We start from the raw sequence: 23,291 nt of genomic DNA, 5'->3' as shown, positions 1-23,291 counted from the left end.
TTTTTTTTTAAACGTAGTTAAGCAAGCTTCCTCTCGACAGCCAAGAAGTGCCATACCACGAAGCCACCTACGAGCCTCTCGATGCCTTGCAAGTTTCTTGGAGGGGACCGCATGATAGCTGCCGCCGCCGGTATCACGACGCCTTACATATAGTCACCTGCCGCCTCGCCGGCCCGACTCGTGCCAGCATCCGGAGCGTGGAGCGCCTGCCGTCGGTCATCCAGCAACGTGGTGCTCGGTGGCGATATCAACTGGGACGAGAAACTGGACGGGCCGTTCCCCCTGCCCCAGGGAGACGGCCGGGTGGACGCATGGACACCACGGCCATTATGGGCGGATCCACCATGATGCATGGGTATTCAATTAAATACCTAACTTTTTTAAAAAAAATTGAGTATATAGCACATATACTACGTATATATATCTTTGCTGCTTCAATCTATCAGACCACTCAGCAAATCGTAAACTAATTATTTTAGTAAACTAATAAAAGTGATTTCACTAATTTTGGGGTGTTATGGATTAGTTATGAATTAATCTATCTGCAACACATTTACTCAATCCTGCACATTACAATAACTATTTCAAGATTTCATGTATTTTTACAAGATAGAGGATCATGTAAGAAGACTAAAAAATTTTGTTTCATAATTTTTGGATTATTAAATAATTAACTATGCATTTAACTCGAATTAATAAATAAGTTGCACGTTTTTCTTTTTTTTTAAACTTACTCTCCATGTAATATGATGCAAAGGATATTATTTTTGAAAACAAATTTCACAAAAGGTCTTATAATTGTCTCTAGTTTTTTTAGAATTTTTTGTGATTTTTTTAAATTTTTTAAATTTTTGGGCGTGTTTTTACAATAAAATCAAACTTTTGGGGGTTTTTTTTTGCAACAAAACAATTTTTGGAGGGGAAAGTTAAAATCCAAGTGACTTTTGGGGGGAGGTTTGCATTTTTCCCTAACTGAAAAGAGCCCACATAGTAACAAACATCAGGTATTTATGATCTTTATGTTGTGACTGTTCAGTTCGGCAATCAGCAGTTGAGTGTGAATTTTTTGTGCAAGTTAAGGATAGTGACATCATTAAACGCTTCCAAGCCATAAAGGAACACAAAGTTAAATTATAATTTTCTTTAAATGCTTTGTAATTTCTTTTAATTAGTTGAAATTTCTCTACTATGAATAATTTATACTTTAAAATTTACGCTACTATGGACTTCTCGTATTTTGGATTGAATATTTTTTTTAATACTGAATACCCAATCGCTAAATCCTGGGTCCGCCACTACGGCCAACCGATGATGCAACTGCAAGGGAGCAAGCCGGTGCACCAGAGACTCCAGAGGCCGGACCGGTTCTACTGCAAGCTGAAGGACCTCATCCTCGAGAGCGTGGAGATGATCGGCACGGACGTGATCCCTGGAGTCGAGTACCACGACGATGGTGGAAAGAGATTTGAGGTTCTGCCCAGCCACCACTTCGGCCTGCTGCTCACCGTCTTTGTCCGCCCCAACTAGTGGTAATGTTCCTTGTTAGAGTAGTATATGATATAAGATATAAAGGATCTGTTTGTTATAATAGGTTAAGATTAGATTCTATTTTATCTTTAGAGTTGTTTGACATCTAAGTCATCTGGACCCTATATATTCTATCATCGAGCCTTAATGCAATATATCGACCACTTTAACCAATCCTTGTATGTTTTTATGGTATCACGAGTTTAGATTTTAATCATAGACTACAAACCCTAGCCGCCACTAACCCAAGTGTATCATTAGTGATGGGTCTAGACCCGTCACTAATAAATCCATATTAGTGACGTGTTAAGAGTGACGGATAAAACATCTGTCACTAATGAGGGTTATCACCCGTCACTAATGTGAATTTCTCAGGTAGTGACCATGACGCCTTCTTGCACCCGTGGTTTAATGTGCGGCTCCCTTGACCACGATAACCCTAACTACGATACAACGACCACTGCTATCTCACGCACAACATCCACAACTACAACTACTCGCATCGCTCTCGGCTACCTCAGTATCAGCCATAAAGGGATACTATATACATAAACAACTCGTAAGTTTCTCTAGTCACAACATCTGTATTATCTATCTTTTCAGTCTTATCATCTGCGACGCTCCCACTGGAACTACGGGGGATGTTGGAGTATGTGATATATGATACATAAAGATCTGTTTGTTATGGTAGGTTAAGAATAAATTTCATTATATCTATAAGGTTGTTTGACATCAAGCCATCTATACTATATATATTCCACCATTAATTTTTTTTAATACAATACATTGACCATATTAAATGATCATAGTACTCTTTCACTCCTGTTAGTCTGTAGCAGGCAGCGCAATGGTTTCCTTCCGGTTCATGAATAACATTATTCATTCAGCGTAATGTGACTTGCAACTCATGGACTGTATGTCCTTCACTCGAGCTTATCCCAAGTCGATTATATTCAATGGTCGGTCCAGTTCGGCCTTTCGTTATTCAATGATCTGGTATTATTGCCAATTTGTAACTGAGTTCAGTGGATCATCGACCCTGACCAAACCACAAGCACGACGACGCTAAGGTGTTCAAACAGTAACCAATTCATGTTCTGACTGCATGACTATCAAGGGCTGGTTGCTGTTGGAAGACTAGATCTACTGCCTGACTATTTTAATTCGTAAAACAACTATCAACTACAGCAGCAAGGATACTAGAAATACTTCATATAACTTAGTACCAACGTCAACTGTACAATCATAATGCAAACCATGCATAGATCCAATCACTAGATCTATCGTGTACATGAACCATGACAACAACACGTAAACGGTAACACAGAGCATGCAATGCATGTAGTGCATACATGACCATAACATACTCCATGTAAACCAAAGGAAAAAACAACGCATATGTAACCAAAATGCGCATCCGACCACAGGAATTGGTCGGAGCTCGCCGGTGAAGAGTTGTGTCCGGCTCCATCACCGTGAACGTCTTCGACGCCTCGATGGACAGGTTCACGCCTCCGTGCTCGCCGAACTCGTGCCGCGCCGAAGCCAGTGTGGCCGCGGCGTCGGCATCGAAGCTGGCCGGATTTTATGAGGCCCATCTCTCGAATTCCTTAGCGTCATGCTACCATTTATTTTTTAGTTGAGGCCCATCCATCCTGGCATCCTGCCATGTTGCTTCTGCCTGATATTGTCCACACACACACTGGAAGCAGAACTTGTGGCACAGCGAATGTGTGATGCAACGGGCAACTTGTGCACTGGCAAAACCTGTGGCACAGTGAACATGACGCCGACGCGACACAACTCTTTAAAGGCAGGCTGGCTGATTTGCACTAGATTAGACGGGCCCAACTTGTCCGACGCATTATTCTGCAGCATCATTCTGCCGTTATTAGCCGCCTATTTAGAGGTCCCCAACCTACTTGCACGAACCTACACTGTCTCTCTCTACGAATTGCTGACTAGCATGCAGTAGCGTTGTTAATCTTCAATCCCTATGGGCATGGTGTTTGCGTAACGATACTCATAGGAATGAAGCTAGAATTTTAAAGATGTAAGTGTACATTTTAACATATATAAAATTAGATGGAGCATAGGTTTGAGACTAAGTGGTGTATAAAAGAAAAAATTAAATTGTTAATAAATATAGCTTCGCAACTGGATACGCATGTGCCTGTGTGTTCTTGTCTTGTCACGGATCTCTTCGACTCGTTGGTGCTGGGGAGAATGTCCCCTCTAATTTGAGGCATCTTTTAGTTAAGAACTAAAGAAGCTGTTGAAGTTACGGAAAAATAAAAAACATAGAAACGAAGAGGGAATCTGAAAGAAAATAAAATAAATGGAGTATGATTGGAGAGGGTCTAACGTGCCTCTCTGGATAGATAAGATCGATACATCAATCATCATCGTGTCCTCATGTAGCATGCAAACTTTGCATTCACCAAACTAAGTTTTCCCAAAAGAGATGAATGGCGCTTTTGCCACGGCCGGCTCAATCATGCAGTGCAGGCAGCAACGACGCACGCAATTTGTGCCTCGGGACAGACTCGGACCCAGTCCCGAGCGTGTACTGCATTCCCAAAAGAGGCGGATCCATCGACAGTTTCCCGTGCCGCGAGACGACGGGATCGACGTGACGCGCGATGCGCCGCACTCGACACACACACACACGCCCATTCCACAGTGCCTAGCATACATAGCATGCGTCCGTGGCCGGAATCTGGCCTGGGCGTCCCATCCCAAAGTCCAAACCCCACCAAATCATTCACGGACAGGCATGGAGCCGACCGGGACCGGCAGCAGCTCCGCAGCTGGCCGTCCGTTTTCACTTTGCCATGTGAAAAGCTAGTAGATCAGTTCCAGTTCCAGTTCCAGTGTCGTCTCGTGTGCTTCCTCCATCTCCATGGACCGACGATGGACATGCAATAGGTGAGTGTTGTTCCTCCTCCATCTCCATGGACCGACGGCAGACGTACGCCAGCTATTTGGCTCGCATTATTGTTCATGGACCGACGATCGACATACAATATTGTTCATGCACACTATCGAAGCAACATGAATTGCTTGTGCCCAAAAAGGTAGTAAAAGAGAGAAGAAAAAGAATGGCAGGTGCATTGCATCGTGGAACATGTTTTGGAACGCTCCATAGCAGGCCGCTATCACCGTCGGGACAATTTTCTACAGATGTAGCTATCCTAGGTGATCGTCTGCGACTTAACCTCAACAAAGAGAAGCCCAGAACCAACTATCCTGGTGGTTACCGCCAATCGTTGTTCTATGGACAGTGCAGTCAATTCAAGAAGTACGAGATTAAAATCCTCCTTGCAAAGCCAATAAATAAATGGATTAAAGAACCTTTAGATTCATCCGAAAAGACGGCGTATATTCATTTTGCGTCAGCTAGAGAAGTGCGAGGATGATTTTTCTTTTATCATGCAGTTTGTGTTATTTTTGATGGATTCTTGAAACAATGATGTAATTTGAACCAGGCCTCTGAAAACTTTGAGAAAACAAATTGAACTCGTCTTGAGCACGAAAAAGATTTAAGCACTCTTCGCCGAGAGACAACAAAAAATCCGCACAGGAATCCGACTGCATCTACGTGGAGATTCCCTCGACCCTTTCCCCAAGCGGGGCCCACCTTGATGACAGATGACACGTCATCATCCTCCTTCGCGCACTCGCTCGCTCGCTCTCCTTCCTCTCCTCTTCCAATCTCCGACCCACCACTGTATATAAGCAAAACCAGAGCAGCATCAAGATTCAAGACCCAACACAAACAAACACTTGGGCACAAGCTCAAGAACACGGCCACGTGAGAAGGCAGGGGCCAGGGAGAGGAGCTGAAGGGAGTTCTTGGATCGATCTGGTGGGTGCCAATGGCGATGCCGCGGTCGCCGGACGCGGGCGCGCTCCGTTTTCTTGGCCTCCTGAAGCAGCCGGAATCGGGCCCTGACTCGCCGCCGTTCGAGCTCGACGAGCGGGAAGTGGTGTGGCCGCCGGGTGGTGGTCAGGATGGGTGGGCTGCCCCACCGGTGCCCGAGCCGCCGCCGAGCGCGAGGCGTCGCTCGCACACCGTGCCGCAAAGCTTCGGTCTGTCCTCCCTCCTCGCTGACGGCGGCGACCATGCGGGGGCGGCCGTGCCCGTGAGGGCGGTAGCGCCGGAAGCAGGCGCTGCCGCGCCGAGGCAGTCGGCGCCAGTGAGGGTGCCAGTGTGGCCGGGAAAGGCGGCGCGCCGCGCGGAGGACGGGAGGGGCGCCAGGATGGACGATGAGTCTGACGAAGAGGAGGGGGAGGAGATGGTGCCGCCGCACGTGGTGGCGGCACGGCGCCACGCGCGGTCGTCGTCGGTGCTGGAGGGCGCCGGGCGGACGCTCAAGGGGCGCGACCTCCGCCGCGTCCGCAACGCCGTCCTCCGGCAGACCGGATTCCTGGACCTCTGAAAAAGCGAAGGCCGATCCCACCAGTGCGATGCCATCAAAGCTTCACGTCTCTTCAGCTCCTGCCATTTCAGCTGCCTCTTTCTCTACTTTCCAGTGTAACAAAAGCCAAAGCTTATTTAATGTCTCTCGGCACCTGAATTGAATCCAATACATTCAATCCGATTGGTTTGCGAACCTGGCTCTTCTTCTGCATGAAACCTCAGCTTTCACTTGATTTACCATGAATTTAACACCTTCACCTTCACTTGACTGAATATACAACAGTCGAGAGAGAGAGAGAGAGAGAGAGAGAGAGAGAACATCCATGTTTCTCAGCACAACAATCACAATCTCATATATTCTTGCCAACATGTCCATAAATTAGGTCACTGTGATACTCTACTCTATGATCAAATTGGGCTCGTCTGCAGCTAAAGAAACCATGATTTTGACACGGGCAATACAATATAAACCCTAGGCTACATCAACCATCCTAGTATAATATACTAGCATCTGCATCTCGTTGGTTGTTTCACACCAGCATGATGCAACGTAGTTTGTACTCATTCGCCCAATCAGCCATTGTTTTTGACATGCAACATGGGTGTAATACGAGAGCCAATAGGCCTCCAATCATTCTCGCAGTCTTCTTCCTCCTCTGCTCTGCTCATCAGTCATCAGTGGTGGGGTTGGTGGCGCACGTACAGGGAGCCTGCATTATTTTACTTGTCGCCAGTTGCGGCTTCAGAAATCGGAGATCAGGAATTCAGATCCCTATGCCGTGCCTGTCCGATTCCCGTTCCCAGGCCTCAGATTCCTGCCAGTACTTTTTATGTGCGCCATCGTGTGCCCGTCCTTTTTGCCTCTCGTCTTTTCGTCCAGTCCGGGCTGTCCTTGACATGATTCGTGAGTGGGATTGGACGGATGGTTAATCTCTGTCATGTTCATCTTCGATTACTGATTAGATTGGCATCTTACCGGCCTTGTTAATCCGTTTCTTTGGGTCTGTGGAGTCTGTCACTCTCGTTGGTTGATGAGTCAATGCCACGGGTGATGGATTGCAAGAGTGATATATTGTATTGTACTACGGCAATGGCAGTCTTTTTTGTTTGGATTGGGACTACGGAGATGGTATTTTGTATTATACTTGGACAACGACATGTCTAGGAAATGGCAAAGTGATCATTCGTCGGAGAAGAGAAGTTTGCCACCTGATTATATCAGAAACAAAACGATGTGCTTACCATGACAACAACTGCATTGTCTGTACATATCCTGGTATCCCCTGATTTCTTAATTTCTAGAACTTTTCATCCTGGTGACATGCGTGGCACGCAGTCCAAAGCTCATTGGATATCTATAATCTATAAAAAAGAAGACGAGTCAAGTATCAATCGAGCCATCCCAAATCCGGACTTAATTAACACATGCAAGAGGAAGAATATTTTTTCATGCACAGCTTTCAGGAATTGTGCTGCACTTGAAACACTGAAACTTCGTAGATCCTTGGTCTCGATAATGTTATTGTTTTTTTCTTCTCTCTCGAAGATGGTCTTGATAATTTACTTCGCATGTTGCATATACATAGAAGCATCAATTCGACCACCGTTGATGATGAAATATGGTAGGTTTCACAACCGATATAGGTAACTAAAATATGTATCGATATTTCAATCAGTTTATCATGTTCTACATGAAAACTATTCTTATTTTAGAAAAGAATATTCTATATATTCGAAAGTAATACAATCAGTAAATGTTACACTCTGAAATTTTGAATACAGTACGTCTCTTTAACCTAACTATATAAGGAGGGGAGGGGTACATCCAACGGAGGTCGAATGAAAGCCAGACAATTGGATATCAAACGAGAAGTCGGACAAGCAATACAGAGCAAGCCTAATCTGGTATTAGCATAAACAACCCATTAAGATCTACAATAGAGTCGTGTCATGATTAGATTTATCTGATAAGGACTTCAGGATTTAGAATATGAAGGAACTCGCCGAGATTCTTAGGATTATATCTAGACATATCTCTATTTTAATTGTCTTTTTTATCAAGATAAAATAAGACATAAGATTATTATCTTAAAGAAGATCTAAAATTGTAAAAATCTATGTTCTCTTATTCTATATGCATAGTTGATAATCATATAACTCTACTTTAAATAGATATTCGTATAATAGACTTTGCCAATCATTAACAAAACATATCAACAATGGAAAACAGAGTATTTGAGTATGGTACGTCTGTTTGACCCAATTATATAAGAGGAAGGGGTACGACCAACGGAGGTGGAATGAGAGACAGACAATCAAATTGCAAATGAGAAGCGAGACAAATAATACAGACTAAGCCTAATCGGATAAGAGCAGAAACAACCTATTAAGATCTACAGCAGCGTTATATTTCCTTTATCTAAAAGATCTACAACAGAGTTGTGCCACGATTATATTCATCCAACAACTGTTTCACGATTTAGAACACGAGAAAAACTCACTGAAATCTTTAGAATTAGATTCAGACATATCCCTATTATAATTAGCTTTTTCCTAAGGTTGATTAAGGCGTAATAAGACGTAAGATTATTGTTCTAAAGATGACCTAAACCTGCATAAAATCAGGTACACTTTTATTTATATACGTACAATTGATAATCAAATATTACTACTTTAAATAAATATTTGTATAACAAAACATATCAAAGGAGCATATGTTGGGCTAGGTAACCAGGTCTATGCGTGACAATGGACAGACGGGGTTCGTAGGGTAACACGTAGGATTAGGACAGACGCTTGTCTATCGTCCTCCGACGATTAGCGCACTTTTTTTTTGACATCTAGGGCCGGGTAGGCTCGTTCTGCCATAAGACGCAACGGAAATGACTTGTATACGATGAAAAAGGTCAGGTACATGACACGGTGGAGCATGGGGAATTGATGCTGTTGTGCGTCATCCTTGTGGTGCTGCCGCCGAAAGGATGGATCACGACGATTTGGGCCTCGTCATCACCGCCGGGTAGCTCTTGTGCCTTCACCTATTGGTCAGGCGGCGCGCACGCGACCTTTGCTTAGCCGCGTGCCGACAGTGCGGCGGGCGTAGAGCCACCCGCCTACTGGACGCGCGCGCTGCTCCTGTGGTGCGTGCGTGCACACGGTGAGACAATTACTGATGGATCGAGGTGGTGTTCCACTACGTACGACCGGCCCGGTCGTTGCAGCGCTCATCGGGTTTCCAGGCCGAGATGAGATGGCCACCCGGACGTGGCCCTGTTCAAAGCGCCTCCGTGTTCTTAAAGCCAGTGAGGTGAGGATGCAGGAGGTGTGTTTTTGGAATTTTGGACAAGGTGAGATGGTTGTACCTCTATAGTTGCTATTAGGTCGCTGGACCTAGTGCGCACAATCCTACAAATAGTGATAAAGTCACGACACTGTAGATATATCAAGCACGATACCATCTAAGAGGTAGACGGGCTAGACCGGCACGGCACGGCTAGCTAAGCTAACTATGTTTGGACCGACGTCTCGGCACGATGTGCCGACACGGTCTCACTCGACCATCGTCGTCGCCCACCCTAGCCATCCCTACCCCACTAGCCGCGTCGCCTGGCTGCCTCGCCCCCACCCCCGCCCCTCCCTGCCTTGCTGGCACGTCGTGCAGCAACCGTGTCCGAACCGGCCTGATCTGGCACGGTCGGCCACGGACCGTACCGTGGGTCGCGCCTCCAGCACGTAGGTCGACACGATATGATCCATTTGCTTAGCCGAGCCTATCGGACCATAGCAGGCTGGCTCAACAAGTATATTTGGACAGATCTACCTATAAATCATATAAAATTACGGTACCAATGGCCCAAGAACCGTGTTGATTGGAAATGGTATACAATTGCAAAGGCACATATATTTGTAAATTTTAAATTTAAAAATCTTATATTTACTAATTGGAGGCTTCTTTTGATGCCTCCACGTTAATCCTAAAAATTCTCATAAAAAAGCAAAACATCCAACCGTCGAATTAGTTGATTAACTAACTGTAATCATAGATCAACAACCAGATGAAACAAAATAGAAGATTAAAAAACAAATCATAGAGTCTAGCTCCAAGGCTACTCCTTACCTTACCTTTTCTTCCTTTTTTTACAGATATCATTTGTCCAACAAGATTAAGTTATTAAACTCCAACTTAGTTACGTTAGCAATCAACACACTTTTCTAAATCAATTATAATCAAACATTACAAAATTAAAACAACAGAACGCAAACATATTACGGATTATCACACAAAAATAATATTAAAGAATTTATAGTGTATTTAAAAAAATAATATGAGATACGGTGACGACATTAAAAATAATAATAATTTCAAAAAATCAAGAAAAAATAAAAATCAATTTGCATAACACATAAAATAAAAATTATAAATTAGATCTATTCATAAATAATAAATACGATTTCAATATTATGAATAAAAATTATATTTATATTTTATATTGTAATATTTAAATATAAATAGTCGATGTATCTTAGCATACAACCATTATTAATACAAATATCTATAATTCAATCGTAAGCTAAATTTCTAGCCTGTGTAGTCGTAGGATTGATGCGCTAGTATAAAAAATCTAGGATGAGCTATCGGTCTGCCTGTCGAGTTGTTTTAAATAATATTATTTTATTAATAGATTACAAAATATTATTCAAAATAGAAAATTTGCAGAAATGGTTGGTCCAACGAAGTACCGACTAACATCTATTTATACTATTTTCTTATTTTAAATATTATTTTTACATTTTTTGTAAAATAATATTATTTCAAAGAAAGATTCCCTGTCCGTCGTCGAGTGGGTGCAACGGTCCGTTGCGCTCGATTCCCAACGGTCGTCAATATCAGCAGTTCGAATTCCAACCGCGGGGCAGGCAAAGTGGGAAAGCAAGCAAGGCAGCCGCAGTCCTCCCTCAAATCCATCCAACAAGCAGCCGCATTTCTCCTCCGAATCCACCACAAGTCTCCCCTTGTAGCTCGCTGAAGCTCTCGGATTCAATGGAAGGCGGGGAGACGCGGTGCCCCGGCAGCGACCACATGGACTTTTCCTGGAACGCGGACGCGGAGAGGACGGCAGATTGCGCCAGCCCCGACCGCGAGGAGGAGGAGCCGGCCCCGGCCCTTTCTCCGCTCGAGGTGGCGGAGTCCATGATCCTCGTGTCCGGGCCGCGCGTCGTCGCGTCCGGGCTGACGCTGGGCGACTGTCGTTCAGGTCGTGTTCTAATACCTTCTTCTTAGGGTTTCTTTGCTGCTGGGTTAAATCGCCTTGGATCCTGCTATTTTGTCGCGGGTTCTTGGAATTGGGGGCTTCCTGGTGCAGGGGTTGGTCCAAGTAGAGATCTTGAGTTCGTAATTGTTAGGGGTGGGGGGGGGGGACAAATCCTAGGTACTGCATATCCCCAAATTGGTTCCTTCCCCCGATAATTTTAGAACCTAGATCTCTTCAGATTTGCAGATTGGGATGCTTTGTCACATGCATTGATGCGATAGCTGTAAAATTCAATTTGAGGTTCCTGGGGTGTTGTGCTGCATAGGGAGCTTATCAGGATCCTTTATTGTGGTGGGTCTGTCTTAGACCTAGTCTTCTTGTGGCGAGATTTATGTCTTTAAATTAGACTTGATAAAACACTGTTTCCTTGATAAGAAACTGCTGAACGCTGCCTTTACATCAAGAAATCATTTTGCAGTTTGTTGTAATATCTGCCAACATAGCTACTTTCTGCGGATCAGTGTACTTAACTGTTTTGATGCCCACAAAATGTATAAAGAACAGATTTCCAGGAGGTTAGTAGGATTGTCATCTCTATTAGTAGAGTTATGAGCTTTATATTGCAACTGAAACTAAGATAATGTTATGACAGTCTAATGTATTACATGTTTTGAAATTTCGAAGCTCTGTGCCACTGTCAAACAAAGAATGAAGCTTTGATTGGTACAAATAGCCACTTTACCATGGAACTACTCCCCATATATAGCCCATTTGCACTTTACACTATTGCTACCATTTGTGTAAAATATTTAGATGATCCTTTATGTTCAGAATATGTTATTGCGTCACTGATTCCATCAGATTGCATATCAAGAAATATTATAGTCAATGACCTACTTTTTTTTGGGGTGGAACAGCCAAACACTGGCTGTGGAATTTTGAATTTCTTCTTAGTTGTTTCTGAATCACCTATCACATGTACGCAAATTATAGGATATTGTTCCTGATATCAAATTCTCAACGGAAGAATACACGTAGTTTGAAAAATCGTCACTTTATTATGTTTCAGTAGCTCCACTGCCCCTCTTATTCCCTTCTCTGTTGCCCGTCATGAAGCAGATGACACTGTTCTGTTCATTAATGCTGGTGGCGGTGCAGTTGAAGGCTGGGACCCCTCTGTAAAAGTTTCTGGTGATTCATTCTTTGAAGGAGGGGATGTGATAGAAACGAATGAGAGCATAACTGAATGTGGTGATTGTCCCTCTCTTTACCACTCAGCACGTTACGGCAGTTTCAGCTACAAATTCGACGGTCTTGCCCCAGGAGACTATTTTCTAGATCTGCATTTTGCGGAGATACTCTACACTTGCGGGCCAAAAGGAATTAGTGCATTTGATGTCCTTGTACAAGATGAAAAGGCAAATATACTAACTTGTTAAAGACTCGTAATTGTGTCCCATATTTTCTTTTTAGCTTCAGCTAAAAAAACTAACCGTTTTGATCCACAGATATTGTCTCAACTCGATGTGTATGCTGTGGTTGGAGGTAATAGGCCCCTTCAAGTGCGTGATATTAGGGTTACTGTTGAGATGAATGGTGCTATTATGATCAATTTCAAAGGAGTAAAAGGAAGTCCCATGGTTTGCGGGATATGTATTCGAAAAGCACCGCCATTAGCAGGTAAGGAGTTGATTTTGATGCAGTTTATTTATGTTCAGAGAGACAACCTTAATCTTGCACTTTTGGCAGCAAACTCAGTTACAAATGGGAATATCTTGTGCAATAGATGTTCAGCTGATATTGATGTTTCAGCTATACAGGTCAGAACTTTCATAAGCTGTTACAACTTCATGTCTGTTGGCACTCATGCATGAACTGTCTATGACTATGCAGACTAGGACAAGCAAATTGATCTCGAAGTATGAGAAACAGATTGAGGAGCTAACCAGCCAGTGCACTATGAAGTCCAATGAGTGTTATATGGCATGGTCGTCAGTAGACTCTACCAATCTGGAGCTCGGCAGACTTAAAATAGAGCTTCACCAAAAGGGCACTCAAATGGATAGTCTCGGTATGGATTACGTCAGTGCAGTAAACATCTTCCCATCCTGATTATTTGCATATGCTAATCATTATTATTCATTTGCTGACAGAACAAGCCCTCGGTAGAGAAAGCGACCAACTAAGAAATGTTTCTCAGAAATATGAAAATGACAAGAAATTGTGGGCTGCTGCCATATCTAACTTGGAAAGGAAAATCAAGGTAAACTGATTTAATAGCGTGCAATATCACAACAACAGATGGAATTGGTTAACTTCAATAATTGTTCACTCCTTAATCCTCAGGCCATGAAACAAGAGCAGGCATTGTTATCTCTTGAAGCACATGACTGTGCGAACTCAATTCCGGATTTGAGCAAGATGATTGGAGCAGTTCAGGCCCTAGGTAATATCTGAAGTGGCGTTGTTTGTGCAGCCTTGCAACTGTTCAATAACCATTGTATGTTTTTGTCATTGCAGTTGCACAGTGCGAAGATCTAAAACTGAAGTACTATGAAGAGATGGCTAAGAGAAAGAAACTTCATAATATTGTTCAGGAGACGAAAGGTATATATTATTTCTTTATTCAGATGTTTGCACTTGCTCTAAATTTTACCTGAGAGATTTATTTTCATATTTTTCATTCTATCTGGCTATCTCTACTATTTCAGGAAATATCAGGGTTTTTTGCCGGTGCCGACCCTTAAGCAAAGATGAGTCCTCATCAGGTCAGAAATGTGTAGTGGAATTTGAGGGAGCCAATGACGGTGACATTGCAATTGCGAACCCTGGAACAAATAAAAAGACATTCAAGTTTGACAGAGTATTCACACCAAAGGATGATCAAGGTATATTAGTCATAACTTCGGTGTCTGAATTAGATTGTACTTGTCTTTTACCATTGTAATCATGTCACGATGTTAGACATTGTAGTCTACCGATTCAGTTCTTTGAGTTTAACATTAAGGACTAGATTGGTAGCTCAGCACTAATACTTGTTGTTTGGCTAATTAGCAAACTGCTAGACACTATTAGCTTAGCTAATTAAATTTATGTTGCATTATATCTGCTAGCATGCAAAATTTCCATTATTTTAGTTTGGTTGTCTAATGTGCAAGTTGAATAAATGAGCAGCTGTTGTGTACGCCGATGCATCTCCGCTGGTCACATCGGTCTTAGATGGCTACAACGTATGCATCTTTGCCTACGGACAGACAGGAACAGGGAAGACCTTTACCATGGAAGGGACTGAAAGGAATAGGGGGGTAAATTATAGAACTCTGGAAGAGCTGTTCAAGATTGCGGAGGAGAGGAAAGAAACTGTCACATACAACTTATCTGTTAGCGTTCTTGAGGTTTACAATGAGCAAATCAGAGACCTTCTTGCGACGTCCCCCTCGTCCAAAAAGTATGAAAAATTCTTTTAGGATCCTTTCTTCGTTTACAACAGTATCAGTTTGTGGTAACTCATACATGTATTTTTTGCATTAGGCTGGAGATCAAACAGGATAGTGAAGGATCCCATCATGTGCCTGGCATAGTGGAGGCCAAAGTTGAGAACATAAAGGAGGTTTGGGACGTCTTGCAAGCTGGAAGTAATGCAAGGGCTGTAGGGTCAAACAATGTGAATGAGCACAGCAGTCGCTCGCACTGGTAGGTCACTATTTGAATTTTTATATATATTTTTCTTTGCGGACTAATTGCTTGATGTCCAACTGTTTTTTAACCCTCCTCACGTTGCTTCAGCATGCTATGCATCATGGTGAGAGCAAAGAACCTGATGAGTGGAGAATGTACAAGTAGTAAGCTTTGGCTCGTAGATTTGGCTGGAAGTGAGCGCTTAGCCAAGACTGATGTGCAAGGTGAAAGGCTTAAGGAAGCACAAAATATTAACAGGTCGCTTGCTGCATTGGGTGATGTCATTTCAGCTCTTGCTACGAAAAGCAGCCATATACCGTACAGGTTTGTGGTATTCATATAACATGCATGTGTAAATTGACAACCCATTGGTTCTTATCTCGCTCACTATTTATGTACCTTTTCTGGTCAGAAATTCCAAGTTGACACACTTGCTGCAAGATTCTTTAGGTAAGTTGATCTGCTGTGCTGTTTTTCCTATCTTTGTTTTTCCACTTAGCCACATGTTTGATTTTCCCTTTCTGTGCTTCACATTGATAACAGGGGGGGACTCTAAAGCATTAATGTTTGTGCAAATTAGTCCATCCGACAATGATGTTTCAGAAACCTTGAGTTCATTAAACTTCGCTAGCCGTGTTCGTCGTATTGAATTGGGGCCAGCAAAGAAGCAGGTCGATACTGCCGAACTTCAAAAGACCAAACAGATGGTGAGTTTTAACTTGCATTTCCCTGAAGCTGACTTTTGTGATAAACTTGCACAACGGTGCCTGCAGCCTGCTTGAAGCTGGTCTAATGATGTATATACATTTTCCTGCTGATGAATGTCAGCTTGAAAGAGCTAAGCATGAAGCCAGACTTAAGGATGATTCTTTGAGAAAGCTAGAAGAAAACTTCCAGAATTTAGAGACCAGAGCCAAAGGGAAAGAACAACTTTGCAAAAACTTGCAAGAAAAGGTATATCTTACGGTAATATTTGAAGAGTTCTTCTAGTGTTTCTCGATTGTTGTTATTCACTTGTACTTGACTTATAATAGGTAAAAGAGCTTGAAGGCCAGTTAGATTCCAAGACACATTCTCAAATGATATCAGAGAAACAGCAGCGTCAGCTTTCTGGAAAACTAAAGGAGAAAGAAGAAATGTGTACTACCCTTCAGCAGAAGGTACGATCGAATGTAGTTACTGTTTGTTACAGGCCAGGATTATCATTAGTTACTGTTGTTGTAGCTTCTGAATTAGAAAACTTGAAATTTATGTGTACCCATGCTATCCCTTTTCAGATAGTGGAGTTAGAGTACAAACTTAGACAGCCACACCAATCAGACTCTGAGGTTGCAGTTCTTAAGAAAACGGTAATTTACCAATAATTATCAATTAGATTTAGCGGCATGCTTGGATTGGTTTTATTATTATTATTCATTTCTCAGATCAAAGAGCTGGAGCTCAAGTTGAAGGAACAGGAACACCAACGTTCAGTTGTGGAATTAAAGGTGACTCCTAGAAAGATGTGCTATCTCTGACTCTATTATATGTATTGGTTTTATTATCTATCTAGTTTGCCAGTAATTATCAATGAGATTTAGCGACATGGTTGGATTGGTTTTATTTTAATTATTTATTTTCTCAGATCAAAGAGCTGGAGTTCAAGTTGAAGGAACAGGAACACCAGGGTTCAGTTGCAGAACTCAAGGTGAGTCCTAGAAAGATGTGCTATCTTTGACTCTAAATTATTACCAATCTAATTTATCAGTAACTATCAATGAGATTTAGCGACATTGTTGGATTAATTTTATGATTATCATTTCCTTCCTCAGATCAAAGAGCTGGAGCTCAAGTTGAAGGAACAAGAACACCAGCGATCAGTTGCGGAACATAAGGTGACTCCTCAAAAAATGTGCTATCTTTGACTCTACTATATGTTTTCAAAGCAGGTAGCTGACGCTCTTATGCCCCGAAAAATATAGGCAAGGGAAATAGGAGATGAACTCTTGGAAACACAGAGAACGGAGTCAATGCTTCAGAATAAGGTAGCCTTCTTTCTCAGAGCTGCTACATCAATATTGCATTTAGGTGGGTAAAAGTAACGCAGAGCTTGGCCTCTCCACATTTCAGCTAAGAGAACTTGAAACCAACTTGCAAGAAAGGACCAAACTGCAGGATACAAACATCATGATGCTGGATTCCGCCACCTCTACAAGAGTTTCTTCCACTCCTGGAGAGGCAAAGGTGCTGGCGTCTTCCAGAGAGGAAGCAATGAGTGAGAAGGAGAATCGCATTCTGAGGAGCTCGAATTCCCTCAACAAGCAGCCTGTCAGCGACAACTCTTCTCTTCCAGAAGTAGCAGTCAATGAGAAGAAGAGAAAGGGGGATGCAAGGAGTGCATCGATTGGTGGTGAACAAGAGAACAGCCTTGCAGCGGGTCAGAATGCTGCCAGGAAGAGAAGCTTGCCAAGTGAGCCAAGGGCCAAGAGGAAATCAACGGAACCTCAGGCAAAGAATCTAGGAAGGTCAACAGCGTCATCACGGGCCGCCGCTACTACACACAAGATGGCTCCTAGTTCCAGAGCCCCCAGGCAGCAACCGGGCGGGAACAAGACAAGAGGATGGGTTAGGTAGAACTCTTGTCTTTTGTGCTCGTGCTCTTGTGGTAGCTGTAGATGGCATTGTGAAAACTCCGGATACAACTTGTGTTGGGATGTAAAGGCTCAACTTTTAGCTGAGCCATGCTGCATCCTTGCAGTGAATGTAAGTGCAGCCTATTAGGAGTATATTACTGGTACGTTTTGCAGATTCAACAGGTGTAAGATCACTTTCTGGAGCGAGTGATCTTATACTGTTGAGTTATTATCTCTGATCCTAATGTGCTGTGGTGTTTTTGTCACTGTGCTGCACTCACCGAGCACCAGTCTTGAGATTAACAAGTTGTCGCATGTTTGCTGGGTTAGACGAACGGCTTAATGCTAAATAGCCTTGACGAAGCTGCCTTGTAATTTGTACTACTGTTTTGTATGTTACCTGGTAATGCATTGCTTCACAAAGCAGCGCATTAGATGCCTGTAGTTTACCATACGTCTTCTCTTATTTCATAACCCCGGTTCGAACACGTCTTCTCCGGTATTCCAGCTGAGAGAAGTGCTCTATTTCACAAGCTCTTCTGGTGCTGCCAACTTAATTGAAATCGAAGTTATGGAACGAGAAAGATGCTTCAGGAAAGCAAAGTCCTAAGCACCACGGCAGGCTCTGCCGAGATGCTTTGCACTGCACCATCTAGTCTAGTCTAGTCTAGTCATGTACCCCCGGCCGCCTGTGCCCAACTCTCGTCGTGCCAAAACTGCTGGTGGTGGACATGTTTCAACCTCACCGCCCACCGTGCGCGGCCACTTGACCACCAAACCGTGTGCTCAACACTAGAAAGTTTGACCGTTTCCACCACAAAACCCCGTGCGCAACGCGGAAAACCACGAGCCGTCCTCCCCGCGCGCCCACCGAACGAGAACGAACGAACCCGCCGGCCTCCTCCCTCCCCCACCTCCCGCGCTTTTTATCACCACTCACAGTCCCACACCACACGAGCAACCACGAGAGACGAGACCAGGAAGACGAACGTACGCCGACCTAGCGAATAGCGATGTGCCGCGCGACGACGATGGACGACGGCCCCCACGGCGCGGCCTTCTTCCGGCCGAGCCGGGCCCTCGAGATCCGCGCGTTCTACCTCCGCCTCTCCTCCCGGGCAGCGGCGCCGGCGGAGCTCACGCTCGTCTACCTCCCGGCCATCGGCGGCGCCGCGCTGGGGCTCAACGGCCGCGCGCTCCCGCCGGCCGCGCCCGCGGAGGTGAGGCTCCGGCAGGTCGCGGGGCCCGCCGGGGACGCGGCGGCTTACGCGAGCGCCGACCGCGTCACCGCGGCCGAGGGCGCGAGGTTTGAGGTGTACACCGGAAAGGAGAGGGCGGCGGAAGGTGTCTTCAGCCGGCGCCGTGGCGGCGAGGGGTGGCGCGTGGAGTGTAGCCGGGCGACGCATGCGTCGGTGGCGGAGGTGGTGGTGCTCGCGGAGGGTGGCGTGCTGATGACGGGCAAGGCGAGAGCATCGAGGCGGTTGGGCTGCGGGGCGACGAGGCTGGAGGGGATACCTGAGGAAGCGACGGACGTCGGGTGGGGATGCGAGTGCGGGGCGTGCGGGGAGGAGTGGGAGGTGGTCAGCGACGAGTCGGACGACGGCGAGGCGTGGAAAGACGAGGAGGTCGAGGTGGAGACGGTGAGGTGGGCGATGGAGATGGGGGTGTGGGCGTTGTGCCTTGGCGTCGGGCTGCTCGCCACGGCGAGGCAGTTCCGGCGGAAGCGCGCGTTCTGGTGATCGCCGGTCGGCATGGGCATCCCGTCTCGCCAAGAGGATTTTTTCTAGTTTCAAGTGTAATATCGAAAATTTTGTGTAGGTTTCTCAGTGATCTACTCTGTTTCACGAGTGTACATTTCCTTCGATCAACGAATACTCTCCTTAATCATTTAAGTTGCTTGTTCCTGACCAACACTTGGTGCTCGTTCTTCGTCCGTAACTCGCAGTTAGATAAGATTCAAGCTAAAAATGTCTCAAAATTGACCTTCGACAACAAAGTTTTCCATGACTGATCGCCGCCGAGTTGCTAGATTTTTCAGTATGCGAGCACATCAATCGGCAAGTTTGCTGAGTCCTTATAGAGAAGGATGATAGGAGAACAGAACGCTTGCAAAAACAACAAATCGTCAAAACGCTGACCACCGAAATTTCACTGGATACAGACTCTTTTGAAAAACACGCCACGCCATCACAAGGAGGATTCCTTTTCCACCATTTCGACTCTGATTTTCCAGATCAACAGCCAGACACTAACATACATGACGCATATGGAATAGAGTCGATGTGTCAGATGACAAACTTCTTCAAATATCTTGAAAACGCAGGCAATTTTTTAGTGAAAATCATGACATGTCCGAACTTGAGCATAGATAAATACAGCAGGTGTACAAGTGGATGGCACCCAAAGCTGAGATGTTTTGAAAACAATCACAGAATTACCCTAGTACTTCTGATCATAAATAACATCAATGGCCTATTCCTATGTAAACTAGCTTAAGAGTCAGGACCACTGTCTGAATCAGAATACAGTTCAAATGGTCTATTCCTGTTCGTGTTTTCTTCAAGCGGTGGCAGATCATCATCTTCATCAGAATTTGGTTCCTCGTCAATCTGGGCAGTTGGTCCTTGTGTTCCTGCCTCTGAATCTTCCTTGGGAGTTGACTTGAACATAGCTGGCCTAATATTAAGAAAGGATGAATTAATCAGAAGACTAATTTGAGGATGTCAAGCAAGCAACATCTGGTAGAGCTGAGACTACCAATCCAGTGCTCATACAAATGTGCCACAAACTGATATTTTATAAGGTCACTTAGGAGCTTAGGATCTCTAATCCCACAAGTGGTTTTGTTGTGCCATTGTTATTCGATACATCGCACTTCAGCTGTATCAATTCTTCAAGTCATTCCTCATGGACATTTGATTAAGTAAAGATCAGCTGTATCAATTCTTCAAGTCATTCTTCATGAACATTTGATCAAGTAAAGCTTGAACAAAACTATTCATGCTGTTGAAATTCATTAGTCAGTGACCCTTTCTTGTATTACGAGGCAAGCAAATTTTATATCCAAGATGTAAGAGAATTACAAGATTAAAAAACGAGGGCTTGTTGTAAAAACAGAATTTTAGTTCCATGCCAGTGACATATGGCACCAGACCCATTGCACATACTAGAGAAGTAAGCAGTAAATGGTGCACTGCCACTTGGATATAATTACGTAGGAGATAACGGAACCAAGCGCATTGAGGTATATTGCCAGGGAGACCAATTTCACTGTCACAAAAATAAGTTTCTTTTCTAAATCTAGCTGGGGTTCAGTAGAAAAAAACTTTCCAGTGTTGTTGTTCATCATCCGCCACTCAACACAGCCCTTCAACACAAGGCGGCAAACATGGCAATAGGTGCAAATTATTTTACCGATTCTTCCTTTTATTTTTCATGTAGATGTGATCTTTTGTGGCACCTTGCATATAAAAATAAAAGAAACTACGATGTCAGTTACTTTCACGAGCTGGCCCCGATCACAGTTCTCCATTACGAACTTATCTTAAAATTTGTGTACACTCCTAAGCACTAGTTGTTAGCACTTGGCAATTATCAAGCATCGAAGAACCTGGGAACTTACCACTCACCAGACTTCTCCAGAGCCCGAAGTTGGTCATGGAAGAGGACTTGCGAGAGAACACACGCAATCTTGCTGCCTGACTCCAGAGCTTGATCCCTCCCACTAGCATCCACAACCACGAAACTCCCTGCGTATTCAGAGCAGACACAGTCACGCACTAGTGATAAAACCAGTTATTTGGATCAAGCAACTGCATCTCGAGTCTCAAGTCATGGACAATCTTCAATTACTCACCGTTCTTGATCCAGAAGCTCTTTTGGAACTTGGCCGGGAACAAGGCCAGGGACTTGACGCCCTTGCCGTCCATCACCTAACAAAAAGCACGGCGGTGAGGAAGCCGCGGCGGTAATAACGATGGACACGGCGCCGGATGCGACTCAGGGAGGGTCTTGGGACTCTGGGAGCATCAGGAAGCCGCCTACCTCGATGACGTTTGAGCCGCGCAGCGCGAGGACCTGCATGATGCTCTCGCCCGCAGCGAGCGTGACGGCGGCGCCCTCGTCACGCGCCCGCCGCAGATTCTTCCTCCCCGCCTTCATCCGCCCTCGCGTACTCGAGCCGAGCAAAGTCCGAGCCTTTCCTTCACGGAGAATCGGGAGCACGAGGAGGCAAACCTTCGAAATCGCCGCGGCGGCGAGGAGCAGCGGTCGTGCCCGTGGGTCGATGCGGCTTTGGGTGAACAGCTTCCCCGACTGCTCTCAACTAATCTATGTTCGTTGGGCTTGAAGCCTGTTTTGTGGCTGGGCTCAAAAGCACACCACAGGCCGCGTGATTTGGGCCGAACTATTGAGCCCTTCTATTCGTCTCCATCTGGATATGGTAATGTTCCGATTTTTTAAATATATTTTTTATTAAAAGAAAAAATAGGATCCTGAATTTAGAATTTACAGGATTGCAAAGAATGCACGCTGAAGTATAAACTTCTCAGGATTTTTGGGATCAGGTTAATCCTATGTGTCACGGTAGGTTCCAATGTTTCTCGTAGCAATGGTACCTAGCAAGCATAGGATATTTGAAGGAGAGGATGAATTAGAATATTTAGAATCTATTTGATTCTAAATACAACACAAGATAAAATTATATTAATTTCTATCTAAATATATTTTATATTTATCTAGTGTGTCTACCCTACATATCAAAGCGCTTGCAACCTATTTAAGAAGATAAATTGCAAGTAAGTAAATACGGAAACGTAAATAAGGTAGAGAGAATAAACTTAGCGCAAGAATTTTTTTCCCGTGGTATCGATAGCATAAATGCTACCCTTAGTCTATATTAGAGCTCTACCAAGGATATACTTCCGATCGGCACCCGATCACAGCTATTGAGTCAACAAGTCAAAAAGATAATGTCTCAACCTGGATGAGCCACTGAGGTAAGGTCTCATCACAAACCTCTCTTCCAGTGCTTTGTTGCTGTGATCACTTCAGAGCTTGAGCCACCAAGGCAATAGTCTCCGCGTCCTCGTAAGCGATCAAGTTGGAGGGTCAACAAGTTGCTGATGAGTCACCAAGACCCTAAGGTGCCGGCGTACTTCTAGGTACACGGTTGGATCACTCTTTAGACAGTAATAAGCTAGCAACAATCTCTCTAAACCTATAAACATTAATCATTCACTAATCTTGTGTTTAATTGCTTTAGATAATCACTTTAAGCATTTTAATGGCTTAGATATCTTCTCAGATATATATATGGACTTCTTCAGACTTTAGCAGCATGTTATACCTTCAAATAACTGAGTGAAGAGGTATTTATAGTCTTAAACTCGCACACTAGCCGTTAACCTAACGGCTCAGAAAAGCTATTAACACTGGATGATCCGGTGAGAATAGTATTACTAACACCGGATCATCCGATGAGCACAAACTCAAAAATTAGCCATTGAAACTCCACTTAATACCTCTGTGAACACCAGACACTTCAATGTGTCTTCAAATCCATCATCGGACCTTCTGGTAAGTTATCTTGAGCTATCCTAGTCTTTGCAGTCTTTTTACAAGAAATGCTCCGGTGTATTCATCTTTAGAGCACCAGATCTTCTGATGAGTTGTTCTTCCTTCTTCAACACTTGTAATCGCCAGAATACATCATAATGACGCTGTTTCAACTCTCGGGTCTCATCGATCCTCCTTTCTTCATGAGATATTTCGTCTGCAGGGTCTGAATTTTGCTCCTCA

At 44.1% G+C, this 23,291-nt stretch overlaps 4 protein-coding genes across 4 annotated transcripts; 3 read left to right on the top strand and 1 right to left on the bottom strand.

Moving 5' to 3' along the window:
• Positions 1-5,195: 5,195 nt before the first annotated feature.
• Positions 5,196-6,143, top strand: LOC133917096 (protein S40-7-like). Its single transcript, XM_062361069.1, has one exon. The coding sequence runs from the start codon at positions 5,406-5,408 to the stop codon at positions 5,967-5,969; it is 564 nt and encodes a 187-aa protein (XP_062217053.1). The 5' UTR covers positions 5,196-5,405; the 3' UTR covers positions 5,970-6,143.
• A 4,661-nt stretch (positions 6,144-10,804) lies between these two features.
• LOC133917095 (kinesin-like protein KIN-14E) lies at positions 10,805-17,871 on the top strand. Its single transcript, XM_062361068.1, has 22 exons — positions 10,805-11,205; positions 12,322-12,620; positions 12,711-12,882; positions 12,952-13,022; positions 13,096-13,273; positions 13,356-13,465; positions 13,549-13,648; positions 13,723-13,809; positions 13,914-14,090; positions 14,377-14,650; positions 14,734-14,895; positions 14,989-15,204; positions 15,293-15,330; positions 15,424-15,587; positions 15,709-15,834; positions 15,915-16,040; positions 16,158-16,229; positions 16,305-16,367; positions 16,505-16,567; positions 16,692-16,754; positions 16,842-16,904; positions 16,990-17,871. The coding sequence occupies exons 1-22, from the start codon at positions 10,992-10,994 to the stop codon at positions 17,491-17,493; spliced, it is 3,342 nt and encodes a 1,113-aa protein (XP_062217052.1). The 5' UTR covers positions 10,805-10,991; the 3' UTR covers positions 17,494-17,871.
• A 491-nt stretch (positions 17,872-18,362) lies between these two features.
• On the top strand, positions 18,363-19,380 carry LOC133917093 (uncharacterized). Its single transcript, XM_062361065.1, has one exon. It carries the CDS (start codon positions 18,506-18,508, stop codon positions 19,229-19,231), a length of 726 nt encoding a protein of 241 aa, XP_062217049.1. The 5' UTR covers positions 18,363-18,505; the 3' UTR covers positions 19,232-19,380.
• Positions 19,381-19,841: 461 nt separating this feature from the next.
• On the bottom strand, positions 19,842-21,794 carry LOC133917094 (uncharacterized). Its single transcript, XM_062361067.1, has 4 exons — positions 21,537-21,794; positions 21,349-21,424; positions 21,115-21,241; positions 19,842-20,168 (listed from the first exon to the last, which is right to left on the bottom strand). The coding sequence occupies exons 1-4, from the start codon at positions 21,651-21,653 to the stop codon at positions 19,985-19,987; spliced, it is 504 nt and encodes a 167-aa protein (XP_062217051.1). The 5' UTR covers positions 21,654-21,794; the 3' UTR covers positions 19,842-19,984.
• Positions 21,795-23,291: the final 1,497 nt, after the last annotated feature.

Source organism: Phragmites australis, chromosome 4, assembly GCF_958298935.1.
Source record: "Phragmites australis chromosome 4, lpPhrAust1.1, whole genome shotgun sequence".
Lineage (NCBI taxonomy): Eukaryota > Viridiplantae > Streptophyta > Magnoliopsida > Poales > Poaceae > Phragmites > Phragmites australis.
The sequence above is the reverse complement of the archived record's forward strand: the minus strand, read 5'-3'. Positions and strand labels throughout refer to the sequence as shown.